This window comes from Pipistrellus kuhlii, unplaced genomic scaffold (genome assembly GCF_014108245.1).
Source record: "Pipistrellus kuhlii isolate mPipKuh1 unplaced genomic scaffold, mPipKuh1.p scaffold_m20_p_89, whole genome shotgun sequence".
Taxonomy (NCBI): domain Eukaryota; kingdom Metazoa; phylum Chordata; class Mammalia; order Chiroptera; family Vespertilionidae; genus Pipistrellus; species Pipistrellus kuhlii.
This window is the reverse complement of record NW_023425594.1, coordinates 595,678-619,886: the sequence shown is the minus strand read 5'-3', so window position 1 is coordinate 619,886 and position 24,209 is coordinate 595,678. Positions and strand designations below refer to the sequence as shown.

At 47.6% G+C, this 24,209-nt stretch overlaps 2 protein-coding genes across 2 annotated transcripts; both read left to right on the top strand.

The window, feature by feature from the left end:
• The first annotated feature begins 616 nt into the window (after nt 1-616).
• Nucleotides 617-7,451, top strand: CUNH19orf18 (chromosome unknown C19orf18 homolog). The gene is made up of 5 exons (XM_036426023.2): nt 617-1,452; nt 2,392-2,475; nt 4,024-4,126; nt 5,329-5,495; nt 7,354-7,451. The coding sequence occupies exons 1-5, from the start codon at nt 1,371-1,373 to the stop codon at nt 7,416-7,418; spliced, it is 501 nt and encodes a 166-aa protein (XP_036281916.1). The 5' UTR covers nt 617-1,370; the 3' UTR covers nt 7,419-7,451.
• A 1,977-nt stretch (nt 7,452-9,428) lies between these two features.
• On the top strand, nt 9,429-22,945 carry LOC118712383 (zinc finger protein 345-like). Its single transcript, XM_036426046.2, has 3 exons — nt 9,429-9,706; nt 14,893-15,019; nt 19,296-22,945. The coding sequence occupies exons 1-3, from the start codon at nt 9,665-9,667 to the stop codon at nt 21,605-21,607; spliced, it is 2,481 nt and encodes an 826-aa protein (XP_036281939.1). The 5' UTR covers nt 9,429-9,664; the 3' UTR covers nt 21,608-22,945.
• The last annotated feature ends 1,264 nt before the right edge of the window (nt 22,946-24,209 follow it).

Here is a 24,209-nt window from a genome sequence, read left to right as displayed (position 1 = left end):
TGGGTGGGTTTGCCAGGACGGGCAGGCACAGGTGTGGCAAGACACCACAGTCAGACCGGGGTGGGGGCGGGGTGGTGTCACTGTTGACTGCTATCCACAGCTCGAAGCTGGCAACGAAACCACCAGTTGTTTCCATTGCTTGAGGGTGTTTTATTTTATTTTATTCTATTTTATTTTATTATTATTTTCAAATATATTGATTTCAGAGAGGAAGGAAGAGGGAAAGAGATAGGAACATCAATGATGAGAGAGAATCATTGATTGGCTGCCTCCTGCATGTCCCCCAATGAGGACCAACCCCACAATCCAGGCATGTACCCTCAACCAGAATCGAACCCAGGACCCTTCAGTCCACAGGCTGATGCTCTATCCACTGAGCAACACCAGCCAGGGCCTTTTTTTTTTTTTTTTTTTAATGTTATAGACTGGATGGCTTAAACAACTGGAATTTATTTCCTCACAGTCTTTTTTTTATTTTTATATATAATATATTTTTACTGATTTCAGAGAAGGGAGAGGGAGAGAGAGAGGAACATCAATGAGACAGAGTCATTGATCAGCTGACTCCTGCACGTTGGACCGAGCCCACAACCCAGGCATGTGCCCTTGACTGGAATCAAACCTGGGACCCTTCAGTCCGAAGGCCGAAAATCTATCCACTGAGCCACACTGGCCAGAGCTACTGTGTTTTATTTTTAAAATATATGTCTGCTTTAACCAGTTTGACTCTGGCGAGAGCGTTGGCCTGTAGACTGGAGGGTCCCAGGTTAGATTTCTGTCAAGGGCATATACCTTAGTTGCGGGCACATCCCCGATGGGGGGTGTGCAGGAGGCAGCTGAGCGATGTTTCTAACTCTATTTCTCTCCCTTTCTCTCTGTAAAAAACAAAACAAAAAAACCCAACATATTAAAATATACTTCTATTGGTTTCAGATGGGCCCAGGTCTGTGTTGTGGACACACGGCTAAGGAGGTAGCCAAGGGCGGGGTATGGGGTCTGGGGTGTGGGGTGGGCCCAGGAGGGAGAACCTGGGGAAGGTTGGGGAGACAGAGGAGGGGCCGGGCAGGCCTGGGACCAAAAGCAGATGGAAGAGGAACCCCAGGAGGCTGGGACAGGACCTCACTCTGCTGCCTCCGTGATCAGTCCCGTCGTCATTCCTGCCCCACAATCCCTCTCCTCTCAGCCTCCCATTGGCTGGCATGGTTCCGTGGGGGGATTCCACATGGCAGCCTGGGCTGACCTCACACTGGTGGCTCCAAGGCAAAAAGAACCCAGGTGCTGGGCAGGAGGCCGTGCTTCAGGGCAGATGCTGGGCTCCAGCGGAACCGCTCCCTTCGCCCACAGGGTAACAGGCCAGCGGCACTGGCGTGATGGACGTGCCCCTGAGTTCCTTCTCCTTCCTGGTTTTGTTTCTGTTGGGATGGCCGTTGTGTGAATGCTTGCCTTATCCAGGTGAGTTCAGACCTGGTTGGAAAAACGACAGGCCTTTCAAAAAAATACCTATACATATAGCCCTAAGCTGGTTTGACTCAGTGGATAGAGCATTGGCCTGTGGACTGAAGGGCCCCAGGTTTGATTCTGATCAAGGGCATGTGCCTTGGTTGTGGGGACGCCCCCAGGAGGAGATGTGCAAGAGGCAGCTGGTTGATGTTTCTCATCAATGTTTCTAACTATCACTCTTCCTCTCCGTAAAAAATCAACAAAAATATATTATTTAAAAAAAAACTAAATATATTTAAAAGCCTAAGTGACCGAACAACCCATCAACCGGTTGCTTTGATGTGCACTGATCACCAGGGGGCAGATGTTCAATGCAGGAGCTGCCCTGGGGTAGTCTGCGATCCCACAGCCAACCTTCCATGGCGGGCCAGCCCCCCTCAGCCGCCCAGCTTCCCCTGATCAGTCCCCATTGCCGGCCAGGCCGAGGGACCCCCACCTGTGCAAGAATGTGTGCACCGGGCCTCTAGTATGTATGTATATATTTTTATTGACTTCAGAGAGGAAGAGGGAGAGAGAGCCTAAACCGGTTTGGCTCAGCGGTAGAGCGTTGGTCTGCGGACTGAAAGGTCCCGGGTTCGATTCCGGTCAAGGGCATGTACGTTGGTTGCGGGCACATCCCTGGTATGGGGTGTGCAAGAGGCAACTGGTCGATGTTTCTCTCTCATCGACGTTTCTAACACTCTTATCACTCTCAATTCCTCTCTGTGTAAAATCAATAAAATATATATTAAAAAAAAAAAAAAAGAGGGAGAGAGACCCCCTACTGGGATGTTCCCGAGACCAAGGCACATGCCCTTGAGCGGAATCGAACCTGGGACCCTTCGGTCCCCAGGCCGACACTCTATCCAGTGAGCCACACCGGTCAGGGCGTTTATTGTTTTCTGTTTCCAGGCAGTAGGAGGCATGACCCCACGGAGCCCGAGAAGGACGCCTCCGCGCATTCGCTGGCCGCCGGCCCCTCCGCCCCGGAGGCAGGTGGGTGGCGTGGCCCCAGGCTGCCCTGCGATGTCCTTCCGCACAGCGCGAGCCCCCTGGGCCCCTCAGGGCAGCCTCCAGAGGTCAAGCCAGGCCCCTCCCTTTGGGTGTGGGCGACGTGGATGGCAGGGGCCTCTGCCCTGGAATCACAGCCTGGCCGGCCTGGCCCAGGGACCCACTTCCCTACCGAGCAAGGGAGGCAGGTGGGAGGGCAGCCCACAAGGACGTGGGAACTCAACTGTCCGTACAGGTCGTGCAGTCTCGCCTCATTTATTTTATTTATTTATTATATTACTTTATTTTTTATTTTTATTTATTTTATTTTACAAATAGTTTTTTTTTAAATTGTAATAAAAATACAATTTGCTGCCGAAACCTGTGTGGCTCAGTGGATAGAGCGTCAGCCTGCGGACTGAAAGGTCCCGGGTTCGATTCCGGTCAAGGGCACGTACCTGGGTTGCGGGTACATCCCCGGTAGGAGGTGTGCAGGAGGCAGCTGGTCGATGCTTCTCTCTCATCGATGTTTCTAACTCTCTATCCCTCTCTCTTCCTCTCTGTAAAAAAGTCAATAAAACATATTTTAAAAAAATACAATTTGCATGTTAGCCTTTTTTAAAATATATTTTATTGATTTTTTACAGAGATGAAGGGAGAGAGAAGGATAGAGAGCTAGAAACATCATTGAGAGAGAAGCATCTATCAGCTGCCTCCTGCACAACCCCTACCGGGGATATGCCCGCTACCAAGGTACATGCCCTTGACCGGAATCAAACCTGGGACCTCTCAGTATGCAGGCAGACACTATTCACTGAGCCAAACCGGTTTCGGCCATATATTAGCCTTTTATTCTACAGGATATACATTGAGTGACCAGGTTATTATGTGTTCAGAGAGCATCATAATCTGGAAACTCAGTGTATATTTCTATTGATTTCAGAGAAGGGAGAAGGATAAAGAAACATCAATAATGAGAGAATCATGGATCGGCTGCCTCCTGCACACCCCACACTGGGGATTGAGCCACAACCCAAGCCTGTGCCCTGATTGGGAATAGAACTGTGGCCTCCTGAATCATAGGTCGACACTCAACCACTGAGCCAAGCTGGCCGGGCTAAAATGCTATTTTTTAATGGTATTCCCAATCATATCTCCCATTCCCCTTTGTAACAATAGTATAACTGACTAATATACACTGAGTGGCCAGATTGATGATCTCTGAATGCATAATAATCTGGCCTCTCAATGTGTGTGTGTGTGTGTGTGTGTGTATACACATTAGAGACCTGGTGCATGAATTTGTGCATGGGTGTGGTCCAGCCAGCCTGGCCAGGGGGGAGGGGACGTGGGCAGCTGGACGGCCTGCCTGCTGGTCGAACTCCTGGTCGAGGGGACCATTTGCCTATTAGTCTTTTATTCTATAGGATACACACTGAGTGGCCAGATTATTAGGCGTTCAGAGGTCATCATCATCATCTGGCCACTCTGTGCGTAACTGACAGGCCCAGCGACAGAGGAATTGCACGAGAACGTCATTTCTCTCCCTTTCAGCGTCGAGTCCAGGGAGACGCGCCTTCGTGTTCGTGGTCACCATCGCGTGTACGGCCTTGAGCCTGGCCTTGGTCTGCGGGGTCGCTGTTTCCTACGTGATCTAGTAAGTCCTTCGCCAGTAGCACGGCCTGAAGTCAGACACACGTCACCTGGGTTACTGTTTGGTGGTGGTGGTGGTGATGATGGCGATTCTTATCATCACAAAGTTATAACCTTTATATGTTTCAAGACTAGTGTTTTCAGCCGACTGGTGTGGCTCAGTCCTAGAGCATCAGCCTGCAGACTGAAGGGTCCCAGGTTCGATTCCGGTCAAGGGCATGTACCTTGGTTGCGGACACATCCCCAGTAGGGTGTGCGCAGGAGGCAGCTGATCGATGTCTCTCTCTCTCATCAGATATTTCTAACTCTATCCCTCTCCCTTCCTCTCTGTAAAAAATCAGTAAAAATATTTAAAAAAAAGAAAGAAATATATATATTAAAAATAATATGCCGAAACCGGTTTGGTTCAATGGATAGAGCGTCGGCTTGAGGACTGAAAGGTCCCGGGTTCGATTCCGGTCAAGGGCATGTACCTTGGTTGCGGGCATATCCCCAGTAGGGGGTGTGCAAGAGGCAGCTGATCGATGACTCTCTCTCATCGATGTTTCTAACTCTCTATCTCTCTTCCTTCCTCTCTGTACAAAATCAATAAAATATATTTAAAAAATAATAATAATAATAATAAGAGCTGAAATCGGTTTGGCTCAGTGGATAGAGTGTCGGCTTGGGGACTGAAGGGTTCCAGGTTCGATTCCGGTCAAGGGCATGTACCTTGGTTACGGGCACATCCCCAATACGGGGTGTGCAAGAGGCAGCTGATCGATGTTTCTCTCTCATCGATGTTTCTAACTTTCTATCCCTCTCTCTCTCCCTTCCACTCTGTAAAAATAAATAAAATATCAATAACAATAATAATAAGCAGCAGCAGCAGTGCAGCCCACATGGCTCAGTGGTTGAGTTTTGACCTATGAACCAGGAGGTCACAGTTCAATTCCTGACCAGGGAACATGCTCCATCCCCCGTGTGGGACATGCAGGCGGCAGCCGATCCATAATTCTCTCTCATCACTGCTTGTTTCTCTCTCTCTCTCTCCCCCTCTCCCTTCCTCTGTGACATCAATTAAAACAATATGTAACATGAAAATCAATAAGGACATTTGGGGGGTGGGCAACACAACTAGCCCAAGTTTATTAGCATCCCCCCCAAAAAGACGGGGGGGCATGTTGTGGACCCCGTGTTCCTGAGCTCTCCCGTGTCGCCCTCCAGCAGCCTGGGCCGGGACGAGGAGCGGGAGCAGCTGGCGGCGCTGTATGACGACATCAAGATGCCGCTGTCCGAGGACGAGGAGGAGGCCGTGGGGGCCGGGCGCCTGGGCGGGGCTGGCCACCTGCTCTTCGGGAGCCAGAAGGAGCTGGCCTCCTTCATCAATTCAGGTAGGAACCTCTTCCCCCTCCTCCCCCCAGGTCCTCTGGGCAGATAAAAAGGCACAGGAGAGCTGAGCTGGCCGTGACAGCTTGGTTCTCTTTTCTTTTTCTTTTATTTTTAAAATATATTTTATTGCCGAAACCGGTGTGGCTCAGTGGATAGAGCGTGGGCTTGGGGACTGAAGGGTCCCAGGTTCAATTCCAGTCAGGGGCGTGTGCCTTGGTTGTGGGCACATCCCCAGTAGGGGGTGTGCAAGAGGCAGCTGATTGATGACTCTCTCTCATCGATGTGTCTAACTCTCTCTCTCCTTTTCTCTCTCTACAAAATCAATAAAATAAAAATTTAAAAAAAAAAAAAAATGCACAGGAGAGCTGAGCTGGCCGTGACAGCTTGGTTCTCTTTTCTCTTTTCTTTTTCTTTTTTAAATATATTTTATTGCCGAAACCGGTGTAGCTCAGTGGATAGAGCGTCGGCCTGTGGGCTGAAGGGTCCCAGGTTCGATTCCAGTCGGGGGCATGTACCTTGGTTGCGGGCACATCCCCAGTAGGGGCTGTGCAAGAGGCAGCTGGTCGATGTTTCTCTCTCATCGAAGTTTCTAACTCTCTATCCCTCTCTCTTCCTCTCCGTAAAAAATTAATAAAATATAAAATAAAATAAAATAAAATAAAAAAGACTGAGTACAAACTTCTAGACACAGACCACAGTTATGTTGGTTACTGATGGGGAAAGGGTTTGGGGGGAAGTGGACGAGGGAATAGGGAGATCTATGGTGATGGGAGGAGACGTGTCGTTGGGTGATCAGCCCAAAATACAGTATAGTACGGATGATGTGATACAGAATTGAATACCTGAAACCTGCAGCCTGTGTTGCCAGATTATGATGATCTCTGAACAACATATATATGTTAGAGGCCCGGTGCATGAATTCGTGCATGGGTGGGGTCCGGCCAGCCTGGCCAGAGGGAGGGGACATGGGCGGTTGGCCGGCCTGCCTGCTGGTCGAACTCCTGGTGGAGGGGACCATTTGCATATTAGCCTGTTATTCTATAGGATATACACTGAGTGGCCAGATGATTGTGTTCAGAGAGCATCATCATCTGGCCACTCCGTGTGTCGTTGTGCTGATCAATGTTACCCCACTAAATAAATAAAAAAAATTATTTTTTTCCCCAATGGGGGGGAAAAAAATAATGCTTGACTACAGAAAATATGGGACAATCATTTAAAATTTAAAATTTTCACCTCCCATCCAGAACTGTAATATCATTGCTGTCATGTACACATAAAGAACTGTTTGACATTGAAATTGGTTCTCAAAAGAACTGGTGGCCCAGAAAGGAACTCTCTACAGACTGATTCATATGCCTCTCAGCATAACCATGATTGCTTGTCTCATTTTCAATTCTTATAAGTATTTTTCCAGTAGGACATGATCTCACTCATCTGGGGGAAATGGTGAACAACATAGACTGATGAACAAGAACAGACCCAGAGATAAGGAGCCATGGGTCAGACAGTTGGACCTGAGAGGGAGGGTGGGGATAAAAGAGAAAGATCAGCCAAAGGACTTGTGTGCACACATATGAGCCTAACCAGTGGTCAAGGACAATAGGGGGTGGGGGCATGAGTGGGGGAGTAGGGGATTGGAATGGGGGTTGAGGACAAATACGTGATACCTTAATCAAAGAAATTTTAAAAAGTAATTATTATTATTATTTTTTTAATTTCACCCTCCTTATCAAGTCACACGCCTCATGTCCTCAAAACCCCACCATTCATTTTCCCATCCTTTTCCCATCGGCCCTTTCCCTCCCTCTCTGTTCCTTCCAGTATTTGTACCTTAATGACACTGTGTCTCTATTTTAGCCATTCGATCCAAACGAAGACAGCGCCTTGACGGAGGAGAATCGGAGAGCGAGCCGACGCAGTAAAGGAAGCTCCACGCGGAACTCTGGGACGCCAGCCTATGGACCTGCGAACCCTCAGGGGAGGAAGCCGAAGTCTGTAACACAAAATAAACCCATAACCTAGTCCTCCTTGCCTCTCAGGTCTCGTGGTGCACGGGTAATTATCGTGTCATCGGCAAGAGGAAAGTCCAGCTTTGTACGTAGGAACGAGAAGTTGTATCTTCTTTCCTTGCTCCTGACCAGAACTACAAGTCCATGCTGGGGAACACCCCCATTTCCCTAACCCAGTCCGTGGTCGGCAAACTCCTTAGTCAGCGGAGCCTACTATCAACAGGACAAAGATTGAAATTTCTTGTGAGAGCCAAATTTTTATTTTTATTTTAAATGTATTTTATTGATTTTTTTACAGGGAGGAAGGGGAGAGGGATAGAGAGCTAAAAACATCGATGAGAGAGAAATATCAACCAGCTGCCTCCGGCACACACCCTACCAGGGATGTGCCCGCAACCAATGTATATGCCCTTCACCAGAATCGAACTTGGGACCTTTCAGTCCTCAGGCTGACGCTCTATCCACTGAGCCACACTGGTTCTGGCGAGAGCCAAATTTTTAAAAAATATATTTCTTTATTGATTTCAGAGAGGAAGTGAGAAGTGAGGAGAGAGAGAGAAACATCCATGATGAGAGAGAACCACCAATCAGCTGCCTCCCCCATGCCCCGAAAGGATGGAGCCCACAACCCCAGCATGCACCCTTGGCTGGAATCGAACCTGGGATCCTTCAGTCTGAAGGTCGACAAGAGAGCCACATTTAAAAATATATGTATATTTTATTGATTTTTTACAGAGAGGAAGAGAGAGGGACAGAGAGTTAGAAACATCGATGAGAAAGAATCATTGATCAGCTGTCTCCTGCAAACCCTCCACTGGGGATGTGCCCCCAACCAAGGTACATGCCCTTGACCGGAATCGAACCTGGGACCCTTCAGTCCACAGGCCGTTGCTCTATCCACTGAGCCAAACCGGTTTCGGTGGAACCAAATTTTTTAAACTTAAACTATATAGGTAGGTACATTGTTATGAACTTCCTTAGGCCTGAGCCAGACCAGCCAGGGCAAACACAGTCCTTTTAAATCATTGCCAATCTTTACCTGCCAATTGGCCTCTTGGGAGTGCATTTTCTGCATCGATAAAAATGAAAATGATAATCCTGATTGGTTTGGCTAAGTGGATAGAACATCAGCCTGCAAATGAAGGGTCCTAAGTTCGATTCCGGTCAAGGGCATGTACCTTGGTTGCAGGCACATCCCCAGTCGGGGGTGTGCAGGAGGCAGCTGATCGATGTTTTTCTCTCTCAGGGATGTTTCTCTCTATCCCTCTCCCTTCCTCTCTGTAAAAAAATCAATAAAATATATTTCTAGAAAAAGAAGTTAGAAAGTATACCCGCTTGATTCACATCCCCTGCCAGTCTGCCCTCTTCTCTTCACCACTTATTTAAAAACCTTAAAAAAAAAAATGATTTCAGTGAGGAAGGGAGCGAGGGTTTGCTGTCTCTTGCACACCCCCTCCTGGGTATGAAGCCACAACCAGGCCACTGGGATCAAACCCAGAACCCTTAAGTGCACAGGCAGACACTCTATCCACTGAGCACCACCCGCTCAGCCCCTCACCATTTAAAAAAAATATATTTTTTAATTGATTTATTTACAGGCAGGGAGGGAGAGGGATCAGAGAAATATTTATCACTGCCTCCTGCGTACCTGCTGGGGATGTGCCTGCAACCAAGGTACATGCCCTTGACCTGAATGGAACCTGGGACCCCTGAGTCCACAGGCCGAGGAGCTATCCACTGTGCACCACCCCCGGGCCCCTCACCCTTCCTCAGGCCTGCCCATTCCCTGATCCAAGCGGGAACACATTCCTTCTGGGGCCCCTGGGCTCTGGGAACTACATTACCCAGGAGTCTGTGCGCGAGAGGCCGCGATGACGAGCCAATGGGGCGGCTCAGGACGAGATCCTTCCGGTCTGCGGAGCCCGCCGAGGCGGGACTTCCGGCCTCCTCCGTGGCGGTCACTCTGCGCCTCCCGGACCCTTACATCGCGTCGGAGGCTTGCGGAGCGGTGGGCCCAGAAGGCCCCGCTGGCACCGGGGAGGCGCCGGAGTCCCGGTTTCCGCCGCGGAGACGCGGGGCCGAGGCCGGCGGCTCCTCCGGGGACTGACCGGATCGAGACCGAGGCCGCCCACCCGGGCCGCCCCCGCCCGCAGAGCCCGATGGCGGCGGCGGCGGCCGCTTCGCCGAGGCGCCCGGATGAGGTGAGCGCGTCCCCCGGGCCTCCCCGCCGCACCCCCCACCCACCCCTGCCGCCCCGGGGCGGGCGCCCGTCCCTCCTGCCGCCCAGGCCCCGCGTCCGGCCCGGTGTAAGGGGGGAGGGCAGGAGGTGTTGAGGGGCTGAGGGGTCGCCGGGGGAGCCGCGCAGGGGCGGCAGGCTGAGCCGGGAACATCCGGGAATCTGGGCGCCACTTTCCCGCGCGCAAGAGACAGACTGGCGTCTGGACGGGCAGGGCCTGGCGCCTCTTGGGAGTTTGTGACGGGAAGCGGGAGCGGCCTTTCTGTGTTCTTACCCAGAGGCCCGGGGTGGGGAGCGAGCTGTCACTTGGGGGATGAGGGGGGGAGCGTCTCCCTCAGTCCGGGAGCCCTTGGGGGAGGTGGAACCGCGCCCGCCCCCGCGCTCCCCCTGCTAATGGCCCAGCATCGCCCCCCGTGGGACCGCACTGACCACCAGGGGGCGGCCCCTGCGTGGAGCATCTGCACCCTGGTGGTCAGTGCGGGTCAGAGCCCAGGGCCCCGGATTGCAAGAGGGCGCGGGCCAGGCCGAGGCACCCCGCCCAGCCGTGCAGGACCAGGGCCGGGGAGGGACACGGGGGGTTGGCCAGCTGCGGAGGGGCTGCAGGCCGGCTCCAGAGGGGGTCCAGTCTGTCTCACTCAGTCCCGATCCGCTGGGCCCCAGCAGTAAGCTACCCTTCCAGTGGGAGCGTCAGAGCTCTGCCCCCTGGTGGTCATCGCGAGCGGTTGAGCAGCCTTAGCCTATTATTTAGCGTATTTTTATTTTATTTTTAAATATATTTTATTGATTTTTTTAAAATATATTTTATTGATTTTATACAGAGAGGAAGGGAGAGAGATAGAGAGCTAGAAACATCGATTAGAGAGTCATCGATTAGCTGCCTCTTGCACACCCCCTACTGGGGATGTGCCCGCAACCAAGGCACATGCTCTTGACCTGAATCGAACCTGGGACCCTTCAGTCCCCAAGCCGACGCTCTATCCATTGAGCCAAACCGGTCCCAGCTTGATTTTTTTTTTTTACAGAGATAAGGAGAGGGATAGAGAGCTAGAAACATTAATGAGAGAGAAGCATTGACCAGCTGCATCCTGCACACTCTCTACTGGGCATGTGCCCATAACCAAGGTACATGCCCTTGACTGGAATCAAACCTGGGACTTTTCAGTCCACAGGAGGTCGCTCTATCCACTGAGCCAAACCGGTTAGGGATATTAGCATATTTAAAAAATATATATATTTTTTTTACTTTTCACAGAGAGGAAGGGAGAGGGACAGAGAGCCAGAAACATGGATGAGAGGAAAACATTGATCAGCTGCCTCCTGCACATTCCCCTGTGGGCGGGCATGTTCCCTTGACCAGAATGGAACCTGGGACCCTTGAGTCTGGTGGCCAAGGCTCTATCCACTGAGCCAAACCGGTTAGGGCTATCATTAGCATATTATGTTTTGATGGGTTGAACGCCCAACCAGATGACCAGGCACTTAGCATATTAGGCTTTTATTATATAGGATTTTTTTAACCTACACTTGAGGATATTTTCCTTAAAATATATATTAATTTTTTACAGAGAGGAAGGGAGAGAGATAGAGAGTTAGAAACATCGATCAGCTGCCTCCTGCACACATCCCACTGGGGATGTGTCCGCAACCAAGGCACATGTCCTTGACCGGAATGGAACCTGGGACCCTTGAGTCTGCAGGCTGATGCTCTATCCACTGAGCCAAACCAGTCAGGGCAACCTGAGGATATTTTTCCATTGATGTTTAGAGAGAGGGAAAGACAGACAAATATTAATGTGAGAAAAACACATCAAATCCAGGACTCTTTGGTCCACTGGCCAGACTATCCACTGAGCCAAACCAGCTAGGGCTGTGACAGGCCTTTTAATGTTTTACAAAAGTGGCTCAGAAACAGGAAAAAAAGAAAGAAAAAAAAAGGCTGCTCAGAGAGAGCAAGTCTAGGATGGGAGTGAGCAAGCCCAAGGGGGATGCCCCGGTCCCGCCATTGCCACTGTGCTCGCCCAGCTACTTGGGTTCTTGCCCAAGGTCACAGCTGGCTCGGGCAGCACAGAGGGCACCCGACTCCAGGGCGGCCGGGGATTCCTTGGACACCTGCTCCCTTGGCACCAATGGGCTCTCATTTCTGGCAACCAGTGTGCAGAGGTGTGGGGGGTTAACCCAGACACCAGCAGGTGCAGATGCTTGGAGGAAGCCAGGAATAGGCAGTGCAGATCTCCATTTTTTTCCTTTTTCTATTTCTATTTTATTTTTATTTTAATAAATTGTTTTTCAGTCCTCATCCAGAGATAAGCTTATTGACTTGAGAGAGAGAAACATTGATGTGAGAAACATCAATCCTCTCCATGTCCTGACAGGGATCAAACCCCCAAACTAGGTCCGTACCTGCAATCTGTTGGTATACAGGACAATTCTCCAACCAACTGAACCACCCTGCCAGGGCCGGTCTCCATTCTTTTTAAGAATAAAGAGTAGGGGTGGGGGAGGCCTAGCTGGTTTGGCTCAGTGGATAGAGCGTTGGCCTGAGGACTGAAGGGTCCCGGGTTTGATTCCGGTCAAGGGTACATGCCTGGGTTGTGGGTTCAATCCCCAGTAGGGGGCATGCAGGAAGCAGTGGATCAATGATTCTCATCATTAATGTTTCTATCTCTCCTTTTCCCTTCCTCTCTAAAATCAATAAAGAAATATAGTAATCATACCTGTAATGTAGCTGCCTACGAAGTTGGGCATCTATTGTGGAGGCAGATGGAGGTTTGGACCAGAAGAAGGGTTTGGTCTCTCCGGGTTGTAGCAGCTTTTCTCTGGCTGCACACGGAGGACACACTATAGGGCTGAGGGAGGAGTCAGAGCCCAGGGCGGGCAGCTGCTCTCACCCAGACGGAAGTTGTTTGGCAGGAGTGGTGACGGTGGAGGTGGAAGAAGTTGGATTCTGGGTCCATTTTTAAAGACAGGCCGTGTAGAATTTTGGATGCTGTAGGTGAGGGGGAAAAGGAGGAGTTGGGAACAACCTCAGCATTTTTGGTGTTAGCAGCTGAAACAACAGAGGCCATCGATATTGATGGTTGACCCGGATCAACCCATGGTTTTGTGTGTTTGGGATTCTCAAAATAAATGTGCTTTTCTTTTTCTTTTTTTCCAAAATATATTTTATTAATTTTTTACAGAGAGGAAAGGAGAGGGTTAGAGAGTTAGAAACATCGATGAGAGAGAATCATTGATCAGCTGCCTCTTGCACACCCCCTACTGGGGATGTGCCCGCAACCCAGGTACATGCCCTTGACTGGAATCGAACCCGGGACCTTTCAGTCCGCAGGCTGATGCTCTATCCACTGAGCCAAACCGGTTTCGGCTAAATGCACTTTTTATCGCCAGTCACAATTCAATGTAAAAAAGACTTTCTTTCGTGCCGTTGAAGCAACATTTTACTGATGACTTTTTGGTTTTCCATTTGTCCTTCCTTCAGTTGATGTGGCAGCTATTTTCCTTCCTTTAAAATCCTTCCCATTGCTTGTAAACGATCGGAAATTGTTTGCTGAGCAACGTTTAATCTTTTTGCAAGTTATTTTTTATATTGCTTTCAGAGAGAAAGGGAGCGGGAGAGAGAGATAGAAACATCAATGATGAGAGAGAATCACTGACCGGCTGCCTCCTGCACGCCCTCCACTGGGGACCAAGCCCGCAATCTGGGCATGTGCCCTGACCAGGAATGGAACCTGGGACCCTTCAGTCCACAGGCCGACGCTCTACCCACTGAGCCAACCCGGCCAGAGCTGCAAGTTGTTTTTTGAGTTTGACACTCATCTTTATCCAATAACACTCGTCATTGTTGGTCTGAGGAGTTTCAGAGAACAGTGAGTGGAGGCCTGGAGATCTGGGGAGGGTTTCGTGATGGAGGCATGCAAAAGGCTGGCTCTGGTTGTGGAGCAGGGTGGAGCGGGGGGTCACCTGTGAGGAGGGGAATGCAGGTCGTGGGGGCAGTGCTGATTATGGGATGAGAAAGAGGAGGTGCGTGCTGAGGAGAGAAGTGATGGCGGGAATAGTGTGGGAGGGGGGTTGACCTGGCAGGGGGTGGGGGAGCCCAGGCTTCCATGGAATAGCCATGAAGACGGAGGAGGAATTAAGAGATGACGCTAGCCCCAGCCGGTTAGGGAGCGGCAGCCTGCGGACTGAAGGGTCCCAGGTTCAATTCTGGCCAAACGCACATATGAGGGTTGTGAGCTTGATCCCTAGTAGGGGGTGCCCAGGAGGCAGCTGATCTTCATCATTGATGTTTCTCTCTCTCCTTCTCCCTCCCTCTCTGAAATCAATAAAAATACTTTTTTTTAAAAAAGAGAGGAATGACCCAAGACGGCGGGGCTTCTGTTTATCCACTGCTTTATGGATTCACCAGACTTTGTGGTGAGGTATTTTTTGTTTGTTTTGTTTTGTTTTTAATATATTTTATTGATTTTTTACAGAGGGAAAGGGAGAGGGATATAGAGCTAGAAACATCAATGATGAGAGAAACATCGACCAGCTGCCTCCTGCACAACCCCCTGCACAACCCCCACTGGGGATGTGTCCACAACTAATGTACATGCCCTTGACTGGAATAGAACCCGGGACCTTTCAGTCAGCAGACCAATGCTCTATCCACTGAGCCAAACCAGTTTTGGCTGTGGTGAGTTTTTTAAAAAAATATTTTTTTAATTGATTTTTTAACATAGAGGAAGGGAGAGGGATAGAGAGTTTGAAACATCAATGAGTTGCCCTTGTTTCATGCCCTTGACCAGAATTGAACCCAGGACCCTTCAGTTCGCAGGCCTATGCTCTATCCACTGAGACGAACTGTTTAGGGCTGTGGTTGGCAAACTGCGGTTCTCGAGCCACATGGGACTCTTTGGCCCCTTGAGTGTGGCTCTTCCACAAAATACCACGCCCTGGGCAAGTCTATTTTGAAGAAGTGGCGTTAGAAGAAGTTTAAGTTTAAAAAGTGTGGCTCTCTGAAGAAATTTCATCGTTGAACTGTTGATATTTGGCTATGATGACTAATAAGTTTGCCGGCCACGGCCCTTGTGGATGATGAGCTTTGGGAAGAAGGATGAGGAGGTGGTGCTGAGAGACGCTGCTCATGTTCTGTTTGTTCAATCCTGACAGGACCGCGTGGCCTTTGAGGATGTGGCTCTGCACTTCTCCCAGGAGGAGTGGCGCCTCCTTCCTGAGGCTCAGAGAAGCCTGTACCTCGAAGTGATGCTGGAGAACTTTGCCCTTGTGTCCTCTCAGGGTAAGGCCTCGCTCTCCCCAGTGAGCCGGACTGGCCTTTGCATTTCCCCACGTCCCCCGCCCCCTGGGGGGATGCCCTGTACCCACATGTGGACTGTGGGCACTGCTTGTCCTCCGGTTTTCTGGGCAGTTGGTAGGGCCTGTGTGTCTGCACGGCCCTCCCTCTCCCTCAGCCTGGACACAGGCCGTGCTGAACGCGCACAGGAGCCTAATGACCCGCTTGTTTTCCCTTAGCCCCGCTGGGCCACGTATCCAGGCAGATGGCACTTCCGTTTTCTCCCCCTTTTTTAATTTGACCTTTTCTTGTGCTTGCCTATGCTGGCAATTACAGGCATCATCATGGTCATTACTTACCAGTCCCTTTGATTATTTTTTATTTTACTTTATTTATTTATTTTAGTATTTTTTATTGATTTCAGGGAGGGAGGGAGAGGGAGAGAGAGATAGGAACATCAGTGATAACTGCCTTCTGCATGCTCCCTGTTGGGGATCGAACCTATACCCCGGGCATGTGCCCTTGTCCGGAATGGAACCTGGGATCCTTCATTCTGCAGGCCAGTGCTCTGTCCACTGAGCCAAACCAGCTAGTATGGGTTATTTTTTAAGACTGCCCTGTTTGGCTCAGTGGATAGAGCGTCAGACTGCGGACTCAAGGGTCTCAGGTTCGATTCCGGTCAAGGGCACGTACCTTGGTTGTGGCCACATCCCCAGTGCCGGTGTGTAGGAGGCAGCTGATTGACGTTTCTTTCTCATCAATGTTTCTAACTCTCTCCCTTTCCCTTCCTCTCTGTAAAAATCAATAAAATATTATATTTTTAAAAAGACTCCCCTGGCCGAAACTGGTTTGGCTCAGTGGTAGAGCGTCGGTCTGTGGACTGAAAGGTCCCAGGTTCGACTCTGGTCAAGGGCATGTACATTGGTTGCGGGCACATCCCCGGTGGGGGGTATGCAAGAGGCAGCTGGTTGATGTTTCGCTCTCATAGATGTTTCTAGCTCTCTATCCTTCTCTCTCCCTTCCTTCTCTCTGTAAAATATCAATAAAAATATATTTTAAAAATAAATAAATAAATAATTAAAAAGACTGCCCTGTACTATTTGTACTATTTAGATATTTTTTCTGGCTTTTATTGAGGTATAATTGACAAATATGATTGTATATATTTAAAATGTATAACATAATTAATTGTACATATACATTGTGAAATGATTAGTGCAGTCAAATTAATGAATCCATTACCTTATATAGGGGGCTGGTACTCATGGCTTCTTGGAACGCATCACTCTTGATTGGAGCAGACTATTGTACTTACCTTTTTCATGTGCACTCTTAGCAAATTTCAAGTATGCAATACAGCATTATTAACTATAATCACCATGTTTTACATTAGAGTCTCAGAACTTAATTTTGTAACTCACCAATATCTCCCCATTTCCCTTAACCCCTAGTCTCTGGCATTCTTTTTGTGTTTTGTTTTTTTATTCAACCCTTTTTTTAAGATTCCACATATAAGTGATATTATACAATATCTGTCTTTGTCTGTCTGGCTTATTTCACTTTACATTATGCCCTTCAGGTTCATTGATGTTGTTACAAATGCATGATTTTCTTTTTATGGCTGAATAATACCCCATTTTGTGTGTGTGTGTGTGTGTGTGTGTGTGTGTGTGTGTATCAGACTTTCTTTATCCATTCAATTGTAGACAGGTTCTTTAGGTAATTTCTTACTATGGCTATTATGAATAATGCTGCAGTAAACATAGGTCTGCAAATATCTCTTTGAGATACTGACTTTTGTTTCTTTTGGATAAAGGTAATAGAAGTGGGATTGTTGGACCATATGGTAGTTCTATTTTGAATGTTTTGAGGAACTTTCCTATAGTTGGTTTTAGTGGCTGAATTGAGGTGCAGTCCTACAGTGTACAAAGGTTTCCTTTTCTTCACATCCTGGTTAACTTGTTTTGTTAGTAGCCATCCTAACAGCTGTGAGGTAGTATCTCATTGTGATTTGAATTTGCATCTTTATAGTATCTCTTCGCCATTTGTATGTCTTTGAATAAATGTCTGTACACATCCTTTGCCATTTTTAATTGAATTATTCTTTTGTTGAATTGTGTGAGTTTTTTATATATACATTCTGGATTTTTTTTTTTCCCCTTACCTGAGGACAGGGACAGATTCATTAATTCATTTCTTTAGAGAGAGAGGGGAAGGGAGGGAGGGAGGGAGGGAGGGAGGGAGGGAGGGAGGGAGAGAGAGAGAGAGAGAGAGAGAGAGAGAGAGAGAGAGAGAGGGAGAGAGAGAGAAACGGATGGGGTTGCCTCTCACATCCACCTGGGGCAGGGGATTGAGCCTGCAGCCCAGGTGTGTGCCCTGCCTGGGGATTAAACCTGACCTTTTGGTGCATGGGGTGACACTCCAACCAGCCCAGCCATACCGGTCAGAGCTTGAACCCCTTATTAGATACATCTTTTGCAAATGTTTTTTCCTGTTTCTTAGGTTGCCTGTTGTTTTTTCTTATACCTTAAAATATAAAGGGAGCCGAAACTGGTTTGGCTCAGTGGATAGAGCGTTGGTCTGTGGACTGAAAGGTCCCGGGTTCGATTCCAGTCAAGGGCTTGTACCTTGGTTGTGGGCACATCCCCTGTGGGGGGTGTGCAGGAGGCAGTTGGTCGATGTATCTCTCTCATCGATGTTTCTAGCTGTCTATCCCTCTCCCTTCCTCTCTGTGAAAAATCAATAAAATATATTAAAAATATATATATATATATAAAGGGAGTTTGTTTGAGATCATTCTTTTATTAAGGTAGGCATTTATTACTGTAACCTTCCCTCTGCTGCTTTTGTTGTATTTTGGTGTGTTATGTTTCCATGTTCATTTGTCTATGTATTTTTTATATCTTTGACCCATTGATTTTTCAGGAGTTTGTTGCTTAAATTTTACATAATTGTTATTTTCTAGCTTGCTTTCTCTCCTGATTTCCAGTTTCATGCCATTTTGTTTGGAAAAGATATTTGATATAATTTCAGCCTTCTTAAGTTTGTTAACACTTTAAGCTTTTTGTCTTCCAGACGGAAAGTATAGTGTCAGTCACCGATGACTGACTGGGCACTTAACATGTTAAGACTTGTTTTGTAACCTAACGTGATTTGTTACATTATATGTTTATTTTGCACTTGAGCAGAATGTATACACTGCTGAATGTTCTGGATATATCTGTTATTTTAAAATTTTTTATTTATTGATTTTAGAAGGGGCAGAGGGAGAGAGGGAGAAATATTGATTTTTTTTTGTCCCACTTATGCATAAATTCATTGGTTTATTCTTTTCTTTTTTTTTTTTTTTTAACATATTGATTTTTTTTTTTTTTTTAAATATATTTTATTGATTTTGCACAGAGAGGAAGAGTGAGAGATAGTTAGAAACATCGATGAGAGATAGACATAGATCAGCTGCCTCTTGCACACCCCCTACTGGGGATATGCCCGCAACCAAGGTACATGCCCTTGACCGGAATCGAACCCGGGACCTTTCAGTCTCCAAGCCAACGCTCTATCCATTGAGCCAAACCGGTCTTGGCTTAACATATTGATTTTTACAGAGAGGAAGAGAGAGGGATAGAAAGTTAGAAACATCGATGTGAGAGAAACATCGATCAGCTGCCTCTGATGTGCCTGCAACCAAGGTACATGCCCTTGACCAGAATTGAACCTGGGACCTTTCCGTCCGCAGGCCGACGCTCCATCCACTGAACCAAACTGGTTTCGGCCATTGGTTGATTCTTGCATGTACCCTGAGCAGGTATTGAACCTGCAACCTTGGCATATCAGGACCACGCTGTAACCAAATGAGCTCTCTGACCAGGTCCAGGGCCATTTGCTCTTAAGAAAAGTTCAGGTTCAATATTCTTTTACTGATATATGTGTCTGGGTGATCTATCCATTGTTGAAAGTGGAGTATTGAAGTCATCAACTATTATTGCCTTGCTGTCTATTCCTTTCTTCAGATCATTACTTCCTAAATATAGTTAGGTGTTCTGATACTGGGTACATTTGTACTTAAAACAGTTATATTTTCTTGCTGACTTAGCTGCTTGATCATTATATAAAGAAGTTCTTTGTCACTTGTGACAGTTTTTTACCATACTTAAAGTCATGCTGTCTGACGTAATCATAGTTATCCCTGTTCTTTTTTTGTTGAAGATTCACACATTGGCGGTTGGGTTGCCCCTTGCCAATAAAGTCAGTGTGTAACTTACCATCATTTCTTTGCACTTAGGCTGCTGTTGTGGAACAAAGAATGTGGAGGATCCATGTGAACAGAGCATTCCTGTGGGAGTATCCCAGGCCAGGACTTCAAGAGAATCTCAGTCTTCCCAGAAGATCCACCCCTGTGAGATGTGTGGTCCAGTCTTGGCTGATATCTTTCATTTGACTGAGCACCAGGAAACACTACACAGACTGAGCTGTGGGGCGTGTGGAAAACAATTTTCTTTCAGTGCAAACTGTCGGCATGACCAGGAGCAGCTCCGGGGAGAGGCACTCTTGGTGAGCACTGCGGATAGACCCTCGTTTGCAAAGAGCTGCGATTTCAGGAAGTCACAGAAGCCCTCCACCCGTGAGGGGGTTGGGAAGAACTGCCCGGCCGCCTCAGGTCATCTACAACAGGCCACTCACACCACAGCGAAGCCGAACAAAAGCTCCAAACGTAAGGGGACTTCTCAGCACAGAAAAAGGAACAGCACTAGGGAAGAGCGCGAGAAAGCCTTCAGTTCTAAGCACACGCACGTGCAGGACTCGGGAGCCAACAGTAAAAAGCAGGGTTTTGCGTGCCGTGAGTGCGGGAAAAGATTCAGGTACAAATCCTCAGTTGTTATTCACCAGAAACTCCACGATGACAGTGTTTTTGTATGTGATGACTGTGGGAAATCCTTTAGGGGAAGCTCAGCCTTCACTCAGCACCGAAGAATTCATGCAGCCGCGAGGCAGCTCAAGTGTGGCAAATGTGGGAAGTCTTTTAACCAAAAATTTGTCCTCATTTACCCTCAGAGAAGCCACACTGGAGAAAGTTGCTTCGTCTGTTGTGAATGTGCGCCATCTTTTAGGCAAAGCTCTGCTCTCAGTCCACAGCAACAGACAGTTTGTTCTGGGGAAACGAGTTTTGAGTGCGCCGAATGCGGGAAATTCTTTAAACGGAAAACTGACCTCATTGAACATGGGAGATGTCATACAGGAGAAAGGCCTTTCGAGTGTAGTGAATGTGGGAAAGCTTTTACGTCTTGTTCTGCCCTCCGCTATCATCAGAGAGTTCACAGTGGAGAAAAGCCTTATAAATGCAATGAATGTGGGAAGTTTTTTACCTCTAGTTCTGGCCTCCGTTATCATCAGAGAGTTCATACAGGAGAACGACCATTCGAGTGTAGTCATTGTGGGAAATGTTTTACTCAAGTAAACCACCTCATTATACACCGAAGAATCCACACAGGGGAAAGGCCTTATGAGTGCAGTGAATGTGGGAAATCTTTTAGCCACAAATCTTACCTGTCCCAACACCAGAGAGTTCACACTGGAGAAAAGCCTTTTGAATGTAGTGAATGTGGGAAATCTTTCACCTCTGGCTCTGCCCTCTGTTATCATCAGAGAGTTCACTCTGGAGAAAAACCCTATGAGTGCAGTGATTGTGGGAAAACGTTTACCAATGGACCAATACTCATTCGACACCGCAGAGTTCACACCGGAGAAAGGCCTTACGAATGCAGTGAATGTGGGAAATCTTTCACCCAAAGAAATCATCTCAATATACACCAGAGAGTTCACACAGGAGAAAGGCCTTACGAGTGTCGTGAATGTGGAAAATGCTTTACCTCTGGCTCCTCCCTTCGTTATCATCAGAAAGTTCATGTTGGAGAAAAGCCTTATGAGTGCAGTGAATGTGAGAAATCGTTTATCTCTAACTCTGCCCTCCGTTGTCATCGGAGAGTTCACACAGGAGAAAGGCCTTTTGACTGCAATGAATGTGGGAAATCTTTTAGGGATAGTTCCCAGTTGAATCAACACCAGAGGGTTCACACTGGAGAAAAACCTTACGAATGTACTGATTGTGGGAGAACCTTTAGCCAGAATTCGTACCTCTCTAAACACAGGAGAATTCACACTGGAGAAAGGCCTTATGAGTGTAGTGAATGTAAGAAGGCTTTTACTTCTGTCTCTGCCCTCGGATATCATCAGAGAGTCCACACAGGAGAAAGGCCTTACCAGTGCAGTGAATGTGATAAGTCTTTCACAAACAGCTCCATACTCATTCGACACCGCAGACTTCACACGGGAGAAAAGCCCCACGAGTGCAATCAATGTGGGAGGTCCTTTACCCAAAGAATTCACCTCACTATTCACCAGAGAGCTCACACAGGAGAAAGGCCTTACGAGTGCAGCGAGTGTGGGAAATCTTTTACTTCCCGCTCCACCCTCCAGTATCATCACAGAGTTCACACGGGAGAACGGCCTTTTGAGTGCATTGAATGTGGCAAATTTTTTACCCGAAAATCTAACCTCGCTCAGCACTCGAGAGTTCACAGTGAAGGAAGGCCTTAGATGTATAGGCCTTCTAAGGTGGTTTTGTTTGTTTGCTTGCGTTTTTTGTTTTCAGTATTAATAACACTGTAGGAAACTCTGAGGTTCCGTTTGCCTGAATTTAATCTCGGGCATAAGACATCAACAGTAGGGAGGTTCCCTGTAAGTGTTAGTTATGTGGGAAGCACGTGTGTCTACGTTGCACTTTCTGATCTACACACATCTCTTGCCAGATTTTCGTCACTACAGAGGCCTCTGGTCAGAGATGTTTCACCTATAACTTCTAGAAGATTCCCACAGTTTGCATCAGTCACCATACTAATGTGCTCAGGGCAGCTTACTCTGTTTCTTGGTTTGTTGGAGGAAATTAGGAATAGCCTGAGCTCTTAGGGGATCTGCATTCTGTTCATTCTGAACAGTTGGGGAATGGACCTGACACAGTGATAACCCGGAAAATGTCATCTGGCAGCCCGAGAAGGACTTCCTCAGGGGCCTGGCTTCCCTGGATACCTGTGACAAATATTCCCAATTTCCAAGTCACCATTGCAAGAAGTACCAGGTTCGTGTTCCTTGGGTTTGTAAAATAATGGGTGTCTTACCTTTTTTTAAGTACTCTTCGATCCTGGGGATATTAGTTAATGTGTGGCATAATTTATAAGCAAATTTGGGTTCTTCAAAAAACTTTTTATGTGAGGGGCCTCAAAATTTCTCTGTATTACAGGGGATGGCCTGAGCACAGAAACTAGCTCACCAGGTTTTACCAAATCTGCATTACTGTTCACATCTTTTGAGGAAAGATTGCAGGGCTTTCTGGTCATGTGAAGCTTAAATGCTATGAACTTTAGGAGCCTCAGAAATCACCCTAAAGAGGGTCACGGGTTGCAACCTCAAGTGCTTCTGGGAGCAGCATTAATTTGTACCTTGTTCACAAGGTATGCCAGTACTTTTGAAGGGAATTATCTTCCAAGTTCTTATAAAGAGCCATGTGCCCTTATGTCCACAATTATGTGGTTGATGGTAACTGGCTGTGGGATGTAGCGGTTAGAGGAAAGCTGTGCTTGCTACGGAATCACTAGCCTAATTGGTTTTGTTGAAGACTGCATCCAACTAAATGTGCCTCCTAAATGTGCATCCAAAATTGTTTCTGCGAAAAAGAATATATCAGTGTTGACACAAGTCTGAGGGTCTCCAGGCATGTTTACCTTCTGTGACTTATGATAAAAGATTTTTAGTCCTAGCCAGTGTTGCTCAGTGGTTGAGCATCGACCTATGAACCAGGAGGTCACAATTTGTTTCCTGGTCAAGGCACATGCCTGGCTTGTGAGCTCAATCCCCAGTAGGGAGTGTGCAGGAGGCAGCCAATCAATAATTCTCATCATTTTAATTTTTTATTATTTTGTTCTCACCCAAGGATATTTTTCCATTTGTGGGTGTGTGTGTGGGTATGTGTGTGTGTATTGACTGATTTCAGAGAGAAAGGAAGAAGGAGAGAGAAACATCAATGATGAGAGATAATTGCCGAAACCGGTTTAGCTCAGTGGATAGAGCGTCAGCCTGCGGACTGAAAGGTCCCAGGTTCAATTCCGGTCAAGGGCATGTACCTTGGTTGCAGGCGCATCCCCAGTAGGGGTTGTGCAAGAGGCAGCTGATCAAAGATTCTCTCTCATCGATGTGTCTCACGCTCCATCCCTCTCTCTTCCTCTTTGTAAAAAATCAGTAAAATATATTTTTAAAAAATGATGAGAGAGAATCATCAATTGGCTGCCTCCTGCACACCTCCCACTGGGGATCAAGCCTGCAACCCAGGCATGTGCCCTTGGCCGGAATCGAACCTGGGACCCTTCGGTCAGCAGGCCGATGCTGTATCCGCTGAGCCAAGCCAGCTAGGGCACCATTGATCTTTTTTAGAGAGTGGGAAAGACAGAGAAATATCAATGCGAGAAAAACAAATCTGTTTGCCTTCTGCATAGGCCATGGCCATCAGGAAGGAGCCTTCAACCAAGCTATATGCAGAATTGAACCCAGGAACCGTTGGTCCGCAGGGTGACGCTCTACCCACTGCGCCAAACAGGCGAGGGTTGATTATTATCATTGATGTTTCTATTGCAATCTTTTTCAAGAAATGGCCCGGCTGGCATGGCTCAGTGATTGAGCATCAATCTATGACCCAGGAGGTCATGGTTTGATTCTCGCTCAGGAAACCTGCCCAGGTTGCAAGCTTGATCCCCAGTGCAGGGCATGCTGAAGGTAACCCATCAATGATTCTCTAATCATTGATGCTTCTATCTTTCCCTCCTCCTCTGTGAAATCAATAAAAATATTTTTAAAATATATTTTATTGACTTTTTACAGAGAGGAAGAGAGAGGGATAGAGATTTAGAAACATCAATGAGAGAGAAACATTGATCAGCTGCCTCCTGCACACCCCCTACTGGGGATGTGCCTGCAACCAATGTACGTGTCCTTGACTGAAATCGAACCCAGGACCTTTCAGTCCGCAGGCCGATGCTCTATCTACTGCGCCAAACCGGTTTCGGCTAAAAATATTTAAGAAATAAAATAAAATGTCAACACTTAAAAATTTGTGTCTGTGTGTATGTGTGTGAATTTCTATAGTCAAATT